A 16,736-nucleotide genomic window follows, 5' to 3' on the forward strand; every position below is an offset into this window, starting at 1 on the left:
CAATTCAAAACCTGTCAATAATATTCACATAATAATTAATTAAGAAATGCAATAGATAAACCTTTCACACCTGGAGCTCAGCTGCCATCACAGACCATTGCAGTGACTGCCCATGCATTCATTCTGTGTTGATAGTATCACTGGTGTCTCTCTTCTAGAGATGGATCCAAGCTGAAATGTGACTGCTGGTCGAGTTTCCACCTTAGCAGCTCCTCTGCTGCTGCTGTCACGACTGCATTGTCCACCTGAACTGCGGGGTTGGATGTGACCTTGTGAGCAGCAGTCTGCTGGCAGACTTGTGAGTATTTTCCAGTATGTAGTTATCCCTGGTCAGTAGAAGGAGGAGAGAATTAGTACATGTATGCATATACTATAAATACATTAATTATATAATTATATAAATTACACTTAATTACATAATTTATATGTAATTATATATTATAAATCCATGAAATATACGTGAATACATACAAACTATTAAAAATCCATAAACATTTTTGTGCATATTTAAATATAGGAATGCATTCTATTAGAGGCATTGATAAGCAGGCATTTAAGCACACCTTGCTTTGCTGTTTAAGCAGGTCTGCACCAGAATCCTGACTGTAAGTGACATCTGTGAATGTCTTGAAAAGGACAGCTCAAATCTCAGGTCATGCACGAGCATGGAGAAGCTGATTTCCTCTTGGTTAAGTCTTGATTGTTCAGTGCATAGTGGTCAGATGGAAGACAACATGTAGTCCAAATGTAATGATTTGAGAAAACAGCTGCTCTGGGTACTAGGAAACGGAGAGAAAATGAAGAAATAGACACTGCCAGAACTCTGCTGTGAGCACTTGTCTCATGAAGGATGTATCATAACAAGCCCAAAACTAATGGAGGAAGAAATAGGCCTTCCAGCTGTGTATTCATCCTTGGCATAACTAATTCTGTCTTTAGACATGTTTTTGAAACACTCACACGTTTTACCAACAGATAAGTAGATAAGAGACCAAAATGCTGAATGTCACGCACACGTTGCTCCAAAAGTAATGCCTGCTGTTGATTTCGATGGAAACTGCAGCTCTGCTGCCATCTGCTGGCACGACAACAAAACGTAATGGAGTATTTGTAGGAAGGTTCAGCCTCTGCTGCCGTACCACCAACAGGCACCTCTGATATCATGGGCCTGCATCAGAAAACAGGAGGCATTACTTTTGGAGCAGCCCTGATATATTTTATATACATATATGTATCTGAGTAGCAGCAGCTCTCACAGGCAATATTCTGATGCTCATTTGGTTGTGCTGAAGCAGTATGTGTTCAAAGAGTGCATTTGGAGATGCTTTCATCACATACTTTGTGACACAGTCTGCAGATCTCTGTTTAGGACTCGATTTGTGGAACTGTTCACAGAGCTCCTTTATAGAAAGCTCTGGAGGTGGAGCAGCAGGACCTGATAACTCAGTCACATAAGGAAAGATTAGCAAGGTAGGAAGAATGATATTACTCTAGAAAGCAATACATGATGTCAGAACATAGGAAAAGATGTTATGCAAAGGAAAAAAATGAAAGTGAATAATTGCAGATGTTTTAAATTTGCATGCGTGCCATTTACAATCTTTGTAAAACCTTTGGGAGAAAAAGAAATCCAACCAGCAATTAGGAATTCTTGTTTTCTGTTTGGCAAACAAATGATGTAGAGGCTGAAATGGTAGGAGGATAACTCTGTCACACAGAAATCAGTATTCTGAAGCTTCTGGGAAAGAAAAGAAACCAGAAGAATTACAAAGAAGTGTTGTGGTTATTTGCTGACATTCTGCATTTTTTATGTTTTAATGATTTCACTGTCGTGGATGTCTCCAGAGTGCTATAAAATAGGGGAAAAAAAAAACAACAAACAAACAAACCAAAACCACTAACATTGGCTTACATGGTTAAAATGTAGATGGAGGAGTAACACACCTGGTAAAAGCATTGTTCTGCATTTGGCAGAGTTCTGTAATCACAAAACACAGACACTTATCTGGCTTGCGACTGGAAATGTGTGTCTTCTGAAATGCACTGCTTCAATTCATGCCTAAAGTAATGCTCTAAAGGTCTATTATTGAAAATATGTTTTGGACATTAAGGGCAGCCAAGAAAGGGCCTGCAAAAGCACTCTGCTCCCCATCAATAATTCTTTCTTCTTTTGCAGGAATTGGCAGAGTAACCCATCTGACCTGAAACAAAAAAAGGATGTAAACAGATCAGATGTTCTATATCTGAACATAAATGTTTCCATATCTTTCAGGTGTAACTGAGAAGCTGAACCAGATGCTGCCACTACTGACCAGTACCTAGAAAACACGCGCAATGCAGGAGGGTTTGTTGCACTGTGATTGCTTTGTATCACACCTGTCAGAACGTGAGTGAAGCTAATAGATGGGCTGGTGCTCTGATGCAAGGTAACAGCAGGTGTTCAATTCATGCTGTTAGTGCAGAATTGGCTCAAAGAAGGGAGACTTTAATTCACTGAGCTTTGCTCACTGGAAATGAAGGTGCAGGCTGTTCATAAGGGTACAGAAGCAGAGCGCAGCCTGTGTGCCACCAGGTGGCATGGAGGGTGCAGCAGAGCAGGGACTGCATCAGAGTTCTGTGATCTGTTGCAGCTCCCCGGGCAACTTGAGGAGTCAGCAACATCAGGACTACAAACAGAATAAGGATGCTGGGATGAGGACCTGGTGGTGCCAAAGTGCTTCCCTGCCTCTCTCGGAGCCGAAGACTCACCTTTTTTACAAAATGCCTTTGGGGAATTCTGCTCATTATAACATCAAAACACATCTCCATCCCGAAAGCTACCAGCCTCCAAGGGGTGACAGCCTCTCACTGAGCATGCACACCAAATGTTTTTAACCCGTACCTTTTAAAGCCATGTGAGGAAAGTTTACACCAATCAGAACAGAGCCATGTAATCACTGGAGTGACTCCAGCTTCACCTGTGGAACAGCAAATAGTATGAACATGGATAAGGACAGGGGGAAGATGAGGGAAGGTAGTTTTGCAGGCAAGTAGGAGAACAGCTCTGACCCTGGGAGCAGCCAATGGGCAGATCCCCTCTTTGCCCCCCACAGGCAGTGCTGGTAGGTGAGATTCACACACTCGGTTCTGCTTCCCTAGGAAATGCAGTGATCCCTGTAATTTTGGTTCATACCTTGGTGCTCTTGTGGACAGGCTGTATTCCTCTTAGTTCTTTGCACATGCTTTGCATTATCCTTGGTTAACCTCACAGCTCTGCAGGCAGCTATCACATCTGTGTGTGAGAGTGGAAGGGATGGCCAGATTTGGGGATGCCTCTGGTTAGATTAAGGCAAAACGAAATGCAGAGGTTCTCACACAACCCTCAGTTTTAATAGGAATCTAATGCTACAGTTATCCCAAAATAGTGCACGGTAAGAATTAAATCTGTCTTGACTGTAAGGCTAAATATAAAACTTTTTGTTGGTCCTTAACAACAATGCATTATCACCAGCCATCCAAAAGAACCTCTCAGCATGTGCCATTCCTGACCAAAATGACAACTAGAATCAAATATTATAAACTGATGGAAGTGAGTACAGTCACACAAACCTCAGTGACTACAGAACAGAGGTGTTTTGAAGAATGCTATTTGCTAGATGTGAGCAAAAAGGGTAGCAATGCAACCAAATTTCATCAGAGTCACAGAGATGAAGGAGTTGTGGCCAGTGCCAGAAGGCATGAAGGGATTTGGGAACCTATGTAAAACTGTACCTTCCATCATCTCCTGTGAGAGTGTTCTACAGCTGAGCTGTGCATTGCATGCCTTTGTTCATTTGCTCTGAAACTTTTCTTTGCTGGTGCAATTCCATGTCCTCTGGTCTTACAATGGAAGAATCAGAGATCAGTGGTTCCCTGTTAAACTCTGCCAGTCATACTCTTGGTTGTCTGCTTTCTGGCCTGAATTGCCTTTGGTTACTTACTGTTTTTCGTATGAAAGTTGTTCTACAATCTGATCATCCCTAGAGTCCTCCTCTGAACTCACTCACATCCTTCTGGATGGCTTGTGAGATGGGAAGAACAACGTTCAAGGTGCAGCCAATGATGCACCTCCATAGAGGCACATCTTTTCCACTGCCTTGTCTTCTTCTTTGCAGAAAGGTTCATCATACGCGTTTTTTTGGAGGAAATCTGAAGATGCAAAGGTATGTTTTAGTTGGCTGAACTCTTCTCAGCTCCTTGTTCCCAATTGCATGTAGATAAAACTGTTGGCTCTGATGCTGGAGCAGGACAATTAGCTTTCTTTCCACAGCCTCCCACAGCATTTCTGGCTTCAGAGCAGAAATTGCTTCTCATTACTCCTACACTGAGATGTGTTCTGTTGTGATGACTGCTTTGCGCCCTCAGGCAAAATCTCCTACAAAGCACAGATTTGTCCTCTCCCAGTTCACCAAGAATGGAGCACTTTGGGATATTCCTCACACCTTGCTTTTTATTCATATGGGATGTGGGGAAGCCTTGGGAAAGTATGAGATGACAGTGGCACATTCTAACTTAATGCACAAAAAGCAGAAGTTGCAGACTATGAGGGGTAAAAGGCTGGTTATATAAATTCTGTCACCTCCAGAACTTCTCTTCCCTGCCTTCCATCATTTGATTTCTTTCTTTAAATGCTTAGTATTTTTCTTTAGCTTTTAAACTTTAAATCTGGCATTTCTCATCCAATATTTCCAATAGCCAATATTCCACCTGAATTTTCAGATATTTCTCTGCAGTATTTGTACAGTTCCTGTAGTTAACCTCATAGTCATACTGAGCTTGATTTACACAACACCTCCACTAGCTGTGAATGTTCCCTTTATCTGCAGAGATCATGGCCTGAGCCTGACGTTTCTTCATTTCACTTATTTAGGAGTAACATATTCTCCTGTCTCCAAATGATGTTTCCACAAGATAAGTTTGCACTCAAAGCTATGCACTCCCTTGAAGCAGGCAGAAACCACACAGACGTGACTCTGAAGTTGGCTTAGAAATACCTTGGAACCCAGTTATCATTGCAGATCCTTGACAACCACAGGAAGAGTTTTTCAGATTCCTTCTTTGTGAAGGACTGCAGGTAAACAGCCATTCATGTGCTGAAAAACTAAACAATAAGCACAAAGTGTAGCTCGTGGCAAGCTGAGCAGCCATTGGTAATCTGTCATTATGTCAAGTGACTCAGGGCTTTGTGTCTGTTGCTCCTTCTCTTGCAGGTAGATCTCAAATACTTTCTTCAGTCCATCTCCCTTTCCATTATATGCCTGGTTTGTATCTTCCTAATACACTGCTCCATAAATGCCGCTGCCATCAGATTTGCATTTAGAGAAATACACTTGAACACAGTTAAAACAGTGAGAGGTGATCAAATCAGGAATCAAACGCTGTAGGCTATAAGCTTGTCAGTCAGTCAATAGGAGCATCACAGCTTGCACTTGATTATAACACTTCTTCAGAGATGCAAAGGACAAGAATGCACTCAGGAACTGCACTCAGCAAGGTTTTACTAAGAGCACATCATATTTGACAAGCCTGACTGCCTTCACTGATTGCTTATGTGGGCAGGAGGGCATACATCACAGGACATCACAGGACATACATGCCAGGACAGAGCAGCTGATCTGGAGGTGTAAGGGACTTTTAGGGGTTTCCTTTGCCAGGCAAACACCAAGAAAGTAAAGCGACCCTACAGCACCAGGCAGCTCTCATGAGAGTGGCTGATGGCCAGGGTGTTGTCAGGGCAATGGAGACCATACTCACAGCCCTGAAAAATGGCAGCTGGGAAGCTTTCTGTATGGGGAAAGAGCTGTAATTCTATTAGGAAGGAAAAAGTGCCTAAAAACCTCGTTCTAGTACACTAACAGGTTTTCTGAAGCTGTTGGAAAGACCTCTAAGATCATCTGGTCCAGCCATTGTCTCATTTCCACCATGCCCACTAAACCACATCCCTCAGTGCCACATCTCCACGTTTCCTGAACACCCCCAGGACTGTGACTGCACCACCTCCCTGGCAGCCTGTGCCAATGCCTCACCACTATTTCTGAGCAGAAATTTCTCCTCGTGTTCAATCTGAACTTCTCCTGGGGCGACTTCAGGCCACTGTCTCTGGTCCTATCCCTGCTGACGTGGCAGAAGAGGCCGGCCCCCAGCTCTCCAGAACTTCCCTTCAGGCAGCTGAGGAGGGCAGCGAGGTCTCCCCCGAGCCTCCTCTTCTCCAGACTAAGCAATCCCAGTTCCCTGAGTTTAACTTGGAGCTGAACACACTGCTGTGAGGATTAAAAAGTAATCTGTGCATTTTTATTGAATAAAAAGGGTGTTCCACATGATCTGTAATCATAAAAACTGAACATACGGCCACTGATACAGATTGCTGACAAGGTCTACGTTAACCTGAACAATGAGGAAACCCATGAAGTCTACGTGAAAATTACAAAAACTGACCAGAATAACTACCAACCAGCTTTTACATTAAAGACTGATACATCATTTCTGTATTTGGCAGGGTTAAGCAGTCGGCAGCTGAGAAACAAAGCACTGGATTTTGCAGTGTTAGTGAAAGAGTGAGATGTGAACAAATGAACCACTTGTCACGTACTGCCTTCTTCTGCAGCGACATTAAACTCTGCAGAAATACATTTTTCCTTCATTTGGCCTGTATTTGTTTCACAGAACAGACACAGCCACAGTCAATAATCCAACAGCACGGTTCCCATTACATCTATTTTTTCCTTTCTTTGCAGGAATTCCAGTAGTTTTAAACACGCTGTCACATTTTTACAGCAGTTACACAAACAGCTGTGGCAGGTGCAAGAATGAGAGCCGGAGAGCAACTCTGTGTGTGCAAACAGTGCATCAAGTGCAGACGTGTCGTTTAAAATAAAAGCTGGACAGAGGAGAGCAGGCTGGAAAAGCTGAAGTATGAAAGTAATATTTTATGTGACATTTCCTAGACAGGGCGGGGGGGGCGGGGGGGGATGGGATAGAATGGGGGGGGAGGAGGAGGAAAGAAGGGGGGGGACGGCGGGGGCTGGGGAAGGGGCGGCCCCCCCGAGGAGCTGGCGGGCAGAGGCAGCGGGGTGCAGCTCCGCACAGGACCCGAGCGGCTGCCCCTCTCCCTCCGGCCCGGCTCAGCCGTCTCAGCTCGCCGCGGAGCAGAGCGGCGCTTTCCCTCGCACTGCCGCGCTGTGACCGGCATTCCGGACGCTCTCGCGTCTCTCGCTTTGCCGGATCGGGTTCGTGCGGCGAGTCGCCGTTCCTCCTCGGCTCGCTGCCGTCGCGTTTTCTCTCGCTTCCAACGATCTGCTCGCTCTCTGCCCTTCCCCCTCTCCCGGAGCGCACGCGGCCCGGGGCCGGCCGGCTCGCGGCAAAGCGTTGCGAGCCCTGCGGTTGTTTGTCCTTTTCCCGGGGCTGTGCCCCCGTCACGGACACGGAGGAGAGGAGAGGAAGGGTAAGGAGGGGGGGGAAGGAAGGGGGAAGGACCGGGGGGGGGGAGGGAGGGAGAAGAAGGGGGAGGAACGGGGGGGGCTGGAAGAAGGGAGGAAGGAAGGGGGGCGAAGGAAGGGGGAGGGGGGGGGAAAGAAAGGGGAAGGAAGGGGGGGAAGGAAAGGGGAAGGAAAGCGGAAGGAAAGGGGAAGGAAGGAAGGCAGAAGGAAGGAAGGCGGAAGGAAGGAAGGCAGAAGGAAGGGGGGGCAAAAAGGAAGGGAGTGCAAGGAAAGAAGGGGGAAGGATGGGGGCTTAGGAAGGGGGGGAAGGGCGGGGGAAGGGTGGGGGAAGGAAGGAAGCAGGGGGGAAAGGAAGGGGAAAGGAAGGAGGGGGGAGGAAGGGGGGGGAAGGAGGGAGGGGAAAGAAGGTGGGGAAGGAAGGGGGGGCAAGGAAGGAAGGGGGAAGGAAGGAAGAGGGAAATAAGGGGGGGAGGGAAGAAAGGCAGTAGGAAGGAAGGGGGAAGGAAGGCGGGGGGGTAGGAGTGCTGGTTTGGTTTCCTGTTGAATCTGTCCACATTTTATAGATGTACAGCATCCTGTGGAAAAGGATTCTGTCCGTACCAATAACCTTCCAAGCACTTGAAGCCAAAGGTGGGTGTCAGAGGAGATGGGAATATCCTGTTCTCTGTGTCCAGAAGAAGTGGTGAGATGACTGAGATGTTAGAAGAACATAAGAGGAAACACTGGGATGGGCGACTGCTGGAGGCCACTCAGTTTTTGGTGATGGCTGCCTTTGAGAAGCGTGCAGATGAACAAATCTCAGGACAGGGACAGGTGCTGGATTTCTCTGGCGTAGAGGCAACAGAGCAGTGCCCATACAGACCTACTTTACTGCCTAGTTATTTACAGTCTGATTTTGGCAGAAGAGAGTGAAGCAGCTTATGAGTGATGGTAGTCATGAGAAGCATGCCTGCATAATGCTTGCAGATCATAAGCTGGGACCTGTTTGTGAGAACAGTGCTCTGCAGGACTAGTGCTCATGTTTGCAGGGAGTTCTCGTGGTTCAGAATCCAAAGCCATCTTACGGAAATGAAATCTTTTTTTTGAGATTAAAAAACACAAAATACACAAACCCACAAACAAATCTGATAATGATTTGGTAGATGTGAGAGAAACTATTTTGTCAAAGCAGTGGCATTTTCTTACCTTGAATTGAAATGTCTGTAAATGAGAGCAGTGATATAAGAATGTTGTTAAAGTAAAGGTGACAAAGTTGTGTTCGTATAGTAAATACAACTCTTGGAAGTCAGTAGTTGAAATTTATGCTAGGAATAATGGAGTTTCAGTTCTGAGTTTATTGGGTCTTTTCCTGATGCTTCTGGATGCTACCCTATTATGGTTCATCCAGTTTTGGGATTTTCTTGTTCATTTCACAGAAGAACTGAGTTGGGCCTTGTGAGTGATTGCTGGTGGTACTGATTTTCCTGGTCTTGGTCTCAGTCCTGCACAGCCACTGCAGTGAGTTAGCATTGCTTTTGTCCCACAGGAGTCACCACCGCCTTTTGTGGAAAGGATCACAGGTGGCTGGGAGTGGATTTATCAGAGCTGCCAAAGCTGAGCGTAGCTGTAGATGAAGCAGGACTGGACAGTGATGTCCCCACCCTTTCCATAGCAGAGGTGGTGCTCACCTCCATGGCAAACAGCAGCTCAGGTGAGCTGTCCTTGGTTAGCTGGGCTGTGAAATGAGAAGCAGAGGCTTCATTGCAAGTCATGGGAGCCTTGTGTCTTAAAACTAAAGCCTCGTGGATTCTGTGCAGGCTCCAAACAGCTCCTTGCATTGTAGGAATGAGGGAGCAGTTGATTCCCACAGCATCATAACAGGAGGCAGTGTGCACAGCTGGAACACAGGAGCTTCTGTCTGAACATCTGCAAACGCTTCTGGACTGTGTGAGTGATGGGCACTGTCACAGCTTGCCCAGACAGGCTGTGGAGTCTCCCTCCTTGCAGATCTTCCAGAGCTGTTTGTGGGGGTGGAGTGATAGGGCAAGGGGGAATGGCTTTGCACTGAGACAGGGGGTGTTGAGGTTTAGGTTGGATGTGAGGAGGAAGTTTTTCAGCCAGAGGGTGGTGAGGCACTGGAACAGGTTGCCCAGGGAGGCTGTGGATGCCCCATCCCTGCAGGCATCCAAGGCCAGGCTGGATGTGGCTCTGGGCAGCCTGGGCTGCTGGTTGGCGACCTGCACACAGCAGGGGGTTGGAACCAGATGATCTCTGAGGTCCTTTGCAACCCAGGCCGTGCTATGACTCCACTTGGCCATGGTCCTGGGTAGGCAGCTCTGGGTGGTTCTGCTGGTGTAGGAGGTTGGAGCAGATGGCGTCCAGAGGTTTCTCCAATCTCATCTGTACTGTGAACCTAAAAGGGAGGTTAGAAAAATACAAAGAAGAACCTGAAGTACTGTGGGTTTGTTTGTTTGTTTTTAAAATTTTGGGGTCTTCTCATCCCAGACTCCCTCTATGAATGGATGAGACTTCCATAGATCCCCAGTACGGGTTTCTCTTTTGTATGTTATCTGTCAGGATGCCTGAATAGCATGCCTTAAGCTGCACCTGTCCTATAAGAGGTGGTCCCACGGGTATTTAATTATCCGTACGTCCGTCTCCCGACAGGTCAGGAGCCTTGATTCAGTGGGCAGCAGAGCATTTCTCTCATGCATGCTTTCTGCTCTATGAGCAGATGCACCCAGAGGACCCCTTTGGACGTGTCATGCAACAGCATTTCAGCCAGCTGGACTCTGCACTTTGTTCTTTGTCTCCAAGCCTGATTGTGAAGCACAGCAGAAGAGCTTTTTGGAAAAGTGAGTACCTGCAGCCCTCAGAGCCATGGGAAACTGAAATTACCTGCAGAAGGGGTAACTGCAGGTAATTTCAGAAGTCGCCAGCTGGGCCAGCTGGGTTGAAGCAAAAAGGGCCGAGGCAGAGCTGCTGCCTGCTCTGCTGATGTGGCTAGTCATCTGAAGGTCCCTCGCCAAGAAGCAGCCTGTTTGCTGGTGTGGGATAAGGCAATGTATGGGTTCCTCTGAGGCTTTTCATCTTAGGTATTCTGTAGAAATGTTTAGGCAAGACATCTCATCAGACTTTGAGCTGCTGCTTCTTTCCAGCTGGGCAGTTTTAAAGACCCCCCATGCAGATGCTTCATGGAGGGTCTTTGTTGTGTTGTGGGAAGTGAGTCTTTTCTTCCAGAAGGAATCATCTGGAGGGATTTCTGTTTTAGGGCTGGACTGAGTGCAGCGTCACGGATGTGAGCGAGTGTTTCACCTGCTGTGTTCCAGAAGATGAGCAACACAGAGTGCAGGCTCTGGAGCCTTCTGATGAACATGAGGTAATCCTTGTCAGCACTGAAAGAAGACTCTTCTGTGTAAGAGAAGATTGGTGTTCCTTGCTCAGTTGGAGATATCTTAGGGAGGCAATCTCAGCACTGCAGAGTAGCTGCTGTTGTAAAGGCTATTGCTGACCCTGACAATTTGCAAGTGCTCCAGTTGCAATTCTTTCAGTGCAGAAATGCATTGAGGATTCGTTGAATACTTGGAAAGTATGCCTGGTGTGAGGTTCCTGACCTGCAGATGTGTGGGAGCATTTCTGGAGGGAGTGCATGCTGCTCTTGCATTTCCCTGGGCTGTTAGTGTTTTGTAGCCATTCCTGTAATAATGACTGAGTTTTAGCTGTGACTGTATTCTGTGCCATTTTTCATGTTAACTGCTGGCAAATTTGCAAGTGTCAGAAGTGTAGGATTGAAGATAAAGCAGGGACAATGAGTAACTTTGAGGTAAGTGTTGTGTAAGATAATCACTGGATGTTTCTCGTTCTGCCTTGTGGTTCTCTGTTTCCAATTCTAGAAGTGTAACAGCCTGCAGTATGAGAACAGTGGAATGTGGTTGTGTTTGCTTTGCCACCAGGCATCGTGAACAAAATCGTTAGCTGAAATTCTGGAGATGAGCACAGTGGTGTAGCAGTGTTCACAGCAAGTATTGTAGAGGAAGGAAATGTCTCTGAAAGTGGGAAAGCAAACTCTTAAATGTCCAGTATTTACATTTTATGCCATTTTGCAAAAGATTCATCTTCACCTAAGATGAAATTTGGGCTCGTGATGTTGATGCTGTTATTCCTTTGCACTTTAAATTTCTTGTTCAGGCCGCCTTGTCACACAGCGGGGTGAATCCATTCAGTCCCCTGGTAGTGAACACACTCAGTTCCTCAACGTCCACCAAAGCCAGGTGACCTCTAGTATTGCTGCTGGCGCCTTGTGCAGGGCTCTGCTTGTGCTGTTTGCCTCTGAGAGATTGCACAGTGAGATGGAAATCATGGTTAGGTATGGTCAGACAGCAGAGGCCGGGCTGTATCTTTGAACACTTCTGATTTCTGTAGGGTCAGTCATATTTCGTGACCTCTGGGGAATCTCCATCCCTCTGGTATACAGCCTTCAGCCCTTTGTATGATCACAGCTGGCAGCAAAAAGGGAAGCTGCTTCCGAAGAAGAGCATTCATCATGCAACTTACAGTACAGCTGTGGAACTCGTTGCTGTAGAATGTGTGTGTGAGTTTAAAGAGCAGCTGGATGGCTCATGAATGAGAAAACCACCCAGAGCTATTTGATGGAGCAGGGAATCCCTGGGCTGTGTATTTCTGAGAGTTAGGAGAGGTTGTACAGACTTGTTCTTTCTCAGATGCAGTTTTAGGCTTCTGATTTTGGCCATTGCTGGAAATACTGCGGAGCCAGTTTCATTTGTGCCTTGTTTGCTCTGGCCATTTGTTAGTAGCTTTTGGTCTGAGATTTTGAGAGCTCGTGCTTGTTTTTGTTTCTTCTTTTTGTCTTGATACAGGAATGGCATCTGAGGTGTTCTCCTTACTTTACCTTGACTGCATCAGAGGGGATGGAGCCCTCCTGGACTCCCTTCTGATCCACCGTGACAGGTACATGCTGACTGGTTTTTGTAGCATTCTTTTATCTCACACAGGCTCCTCTGATAGATGTGAGGAGACAGTAAAACCCTGGGAGGAACAGATGAGATGGTAATACCCAGTTGGCTTTTTCCATTCTCATTCACTAAGGACTGCTCATTGCCAGGTGAAGCCAGCCCGACAAATTCCTGCTTTTGGCTGCTTGCTTCCTTTAGGGAGCGGCAAGCAGAAGCTGGAAGTTGGTGTAGGGCAGTTGAAAGTGCTGCAGACTGATTTCCAGGGCATGTCAGATTGTCAGATGGCTGCATCAGGTTCCTTTGCAATTGTTAGTTTCATTTTTGGAGCTAGGAAGTGCAAGTGTTGGTTCTTGTTTGCTTGAAATTCAGGTTGCTATGGTCCTGGTTGGCTTGCAGTTCCTCCTCCTCGTGGCCCCATCAGGTTGGCTGGCAGTGTCAGTGCGTTGGCACTGCAGCTCAGTCTGAAGCTCTTGGCTTGAGACGTGACGGTCAGCACTCCGCTCTTACAACACCCAGTGTGATGCTGAGCACTGGAGTTTAAAAGATCACCATGTCAAAAGGGGCAGAAGACCAAAATTCTCAGTCTGAAGGCAGGTGCTGCCAAAAGAGGACACAGACTGGCGCAGGGAGCACTTTAGGGTGGCCCTGGAAGCATCTGGGATTAACCTGGGAACTTCTTGGGCATCCTGGAGGGCACTGAGGAGTTTTGGTAGGATGCTGTTGTGAGCTGCAGTACACTGGGGGGTTCTTGGAGGCTCTTGAGTTTGGAGGTGACTGGGGGGTGGCCTCATCACAGTTTGTAACTATGTGAAGGGTGCGTGGCAGGAGGATGGAGCCAGGCTCTTCTCAGTGACATGCAGTGGTAGGACAAGGGCAGTGGGTGCAAGGTGGAGCAGAGGAGGTTCCACAGAAATGTGGGGAAAAACTTCACGGTGAGGGTGAGAGAGCACTGGAATGGGCTGCCCAGAGGGGTTGTGGGGTCTCCTCTGGAGCCATCCAAAACGTGCCTGGATGCGTTGCTGTGTGACCAGATGTGGGTGTTCCTGCTTCAGCAGGGGGATTGCACGAGGTGATCTTAGAAGGTCCCTTCCAATCCCTGTCATTCCGTGATTCTGTGATGTATTGCACTCTGGGAAGTGCCTAGGGTGCCCTCCATCAACGAGGGGGACTTAGAAACTGGGTGTCCCCAGGAAGCCTGCAGGTTTCACAAGTAGGCTGCTAGGATCTGGGAGTGCTTCAGAGTGTGCTCAGGTCCAGTGCAATGTCCCTGGAAGCTTCTAGGGCACGCTGTGCCAGCTGAAGAGCAGCCAAGTAACCACTGAGGAGCTCTGGGAGTGCTCTTAATGTTCCCCGGAATGCAGTGAGAGCATTTTGCAAGCATCTTAGGGCACCCAGGGACTTCAGGGTGCCCTACAAAACAGCAGGTAGCACTGGGAAGCCTGTAGTGTGTATTGGGAGGACACTGGAGCACCCTAGCAGACAATAAGAGGCTTTGGGAGAGCTCTAGTGTGGCCTAGAGTGCAGCAGGGTATCTTGGGAGTCCTTTAGGGCACAAGGGGAGGCCTTTGGGGCATCCCAGAGCACGCTGAGATGCTCCAGGTTGGTACTTTCATAGTGATCTACTGGACAGGGCCCCCACACTGACTTAGGTAAAAATGATACACTGGGCTTCTTGAGTAGCTGAAGGATGTTTTGCTTATCAGCAGAGCCAGGGTGTGTTTTGCTTAGCAGTAGCTGGTTTTGTGAAAGCAAGTGTTGTTCAGACAAGCATGCTAAACATCAGACCAAGTCTGTTTTGCTGAGCGCTGCTGGAAATACCCAGGTGATGTATCAGGATGGTATCTCTGATAAAAGCAGATTTATTTGCGGTTGCAGAGCTGGGTGTCCTGCAAGCAGAAGGGCACCTGCAGAAACAGCATCACATCTTTTATGCCCTGTTACCCGATGCTTCTCCTTCCCTCCCCGGTTCCTCGTTGGCTGAGCACTTCAGGTTCACAGTTTTCCCTCTGCTCAACTCAACACATGGATGCTATGAAGTGTAACTGAGGATGTAATGAGTGCTGCCCTGCTAAACCTCTGCCATATTTTTTGGGTGCTCTTCACAGTGATGGTTTTCTTGTGGAGAAAATCATTGGTGGCAATTCAACAGCTTACCTTTGTTTCTTCAAGTTTGAAAAAGTTGTCAGAGCATTTCTTGCCATATTGTAAGGATTTAAAGCGGGTCAGCTTTTGGCCTAGCAGTGATGGAGCCCTTTAAATATGCTCTAGCTGTAGCGTGTTATCAATCCCTGTGGCAGCGTAAAGTACATTGTTTGGTTGCTGAGAACAGCATGTTTTCCTTTGCTTGTGAGTTGGTCCCTGAAAAGTTCCTCCTGAGAATATGTTTGTTCCTTCCTTCTTTTGTTCATTCTTTCTTTCCTCCTAAGGAAACTCAGAACTTGTAACTACAGATGTGCTGCTCTGCAGAAGACTCCAGAAATCACTGATCTGTGGTCAGCGTAGGCATTAATCTACCTGGGTTTGGAGATTAAAACAAGGAACGATTAATTACATAGCCTTGAGGTTATTTTTCAGAAACAGCAATGGAAGCAGTGATGGGCAAGTCTCAAAAGGTTTACGTAAAGGTTCAGATCGGATCACATCCCTAAATGTCATAGACTGGGAAGCTGGCTGGAAACATCCATGAGAGGAAAAGTGCTTTGAGGATGTATTTTAAGTTAGAGCAATGGGCCCAGTGGGAAAAATAAGGAAATGTTTAGAAAACACCTCTTCATCTTGGGGCTGAGAGTCAGTGCACATCCTTAATTACTCTGTGAAGGACAGCATGAGCATTTAGATGACTTCCAAAGTCTGAATACAGGGACAAATGTAGAATTTCTTGTCACATTTTATTCTTTTCATAATGACTTAGTGTTTGGTCAAACTGGGAACAAGGATTCCAGCACAGTAGAGATGCTATTCTTCTCATAGCTTTTCTTTCTCTTTGCTCCCACAGAATGAAAAGACCTTCCTACACTGACATGGAAGATCATACGTTGTTATGCCAAATCCCTCGGGAGCATTTCTTCTGTGGCACCAATGGAACAGGAATGTGGAGAGATGTCCAAACACAGATTTTGTGCATCAGCCCTCATGATACCACATAAATTGACCCATAAACCACATTCATTCTTATATCTTCCCCTTCTTTCTTTTTCTTTTTTTCTTTTTCTTTTTTGTTTTTGTTTCTCTTATCAAATACTCTGTCAATGCAGTGTACTTCTGGATGGCTATCAGGCTTTAAACTGAGAGGGAGCAATACAGTCATACTGCAGGGCAGAAACCCCATTAGATTACCTTGCCTTTAACCCCGGGTTAACTTTGTGCTAACTGAGGCTCTGTCTTTCCCACTGCTTTTGAAAAGGAAGGACCAAGAGGGTGCACAAAAATCTGTCTATTTTCCAGTATGCTATGGAGATAGAACCTTAGTTTGTAAGCTTCTGGGAGCTGTGTCTAACAGTATAGTTGAGCAATGGACCTTCTTCCTCAGCAGTGCTTCTGGCTGTGGTGGCACCACAAGTACTGTGACATTACTTGAGCAAATGGAAGAGAAAACAACTGCAGTGATTTCCATCAGGCCATGAAAAAGGTCCCACAGGCACTTGTGCCATGCAGCTTTTGTTGCAGCTTGGCAATGTTCTAGCTCTGACATCAACAGTTCCCTGGTAGATCTAACAGCCAGATGGGTGTGAAGTTGTGAACTACTGACTGAGCTGCTCTTGAAGTCATGCCAAGAGAGATCTCTGAAGACACACATTCATTCTGCAGGGCAGTGCTGTAAGGTCACAGGAAGAACGAGGTCAGAAGTGCCTTGTCTGATGTTTCTGGGGTGTGCATTGGCTCGACTGGCTGCCCACAGTCTCTGAGCTGCAAACAGAAGAGGTGGGGATAATCATTCATAACAGGTCAGTTATCCATTCGGTTTTGGCATCTCTTTATGTTTGCACATGGTCCACGAACAGACCCTGGTTTTCCTGAATGCATTAGTTACTCAGAGTTATTGCTGACACAGGACACAAAGCACAGAAATGCTGGCTGGGGTCACCTTTCTCTGAGGCTGAGCAGGACTGCCATCAGCTAGGCACTTCACATGAGGGCTGGTGAAAGAAAGGGAGCATAAAAAAACAATCTGACACACAGCTCCTTCTCAGACATTGTATGGGTAATGTGAAGGTGAAAATACATTCATGATTTGAGCTGTTAAGCCACTCTGATTCACCCTTTGCATCCACAGCATACAGTTTTTTCCCACACTGCTCTTTCTATCCAGCAATGTGCATATGTGCAGTGG

At 46.7% G+C, this 16,736-nt stretch overlaps 1 protein-coding gene across 1 annotated transcript; it reads left to right on the forward strand.

Moving 5' to 3' along the window:
- The first annotated feature begins 3,532 nt into the window (after window positions 1-3,532).
- LOC149912299 (uncharacterized) lies at window positions 3,533-16,320 on the forward strand. The gene is made up of 8 exons (XM_090130765.1): window positions 3,533-3,568; window positions 6,379-6,572; window positions 6,967-7,459; window positions 8,018-8,084; window positions 8,980-9,144; window positions 10,101-10,288; window positions 12,311-12,401; window positions 15,402-16,320. The coding sequence occupies exons 1-6, from the start codon at window positions 3,533-3,535 to the stop codon at window positions 10,112-10,114; spliced, it is 969 nt and encodes a 322-aa protein (XP_089986891.1). The 3' UTR covers window positions 10,115-10,288; window positions 12,311-12,401; window positions 15,402-16,320.
- Window positions 16,321-16,736: the final 416 nt, after the last annotated feature.

Source organism: Phasianus colchicus, chromosome Z, assembly GCF_987193195.1.
Source record: "Phasianus colchicus chromosome Z, bPhaCol1.hap1.1, whole genome shotgun sequence".
In the NCBI taxonomy this organism is placed as follows: domain Eukaryota; kingdom Metazoa; phylum Chordata; class Aves; order Galliformes; family Phasianidae; genus Phasianus; species Phasianus colchicus.

What these genes read in the sequence shown, in the direction of transcription:
- LOC149912299 (XM_090130765.1), top strand. Translation starts at nt 3,533, where the DNA reads ATGACAACTAGAATCAAATATTATAAACTGATGGAA. An exon ending in AATATTATAAACTGATGGAA is followed by an intron (nt 3,569 to 6,378) that starts GTGAGTACAGTC and finishes CCACTGATACAG; the next exon opens with ATTGCTGACAAGGTCTACGT. An exon ending in CCAAGCACTTGAAGCCAAAG is followed by an intron (nt 8,085 to 8,979) that starts GTGGGTGTCAGA and finishes TTTGTCCCACAG; the next exon opens with GAGTCACCACCGCCTTTTGT.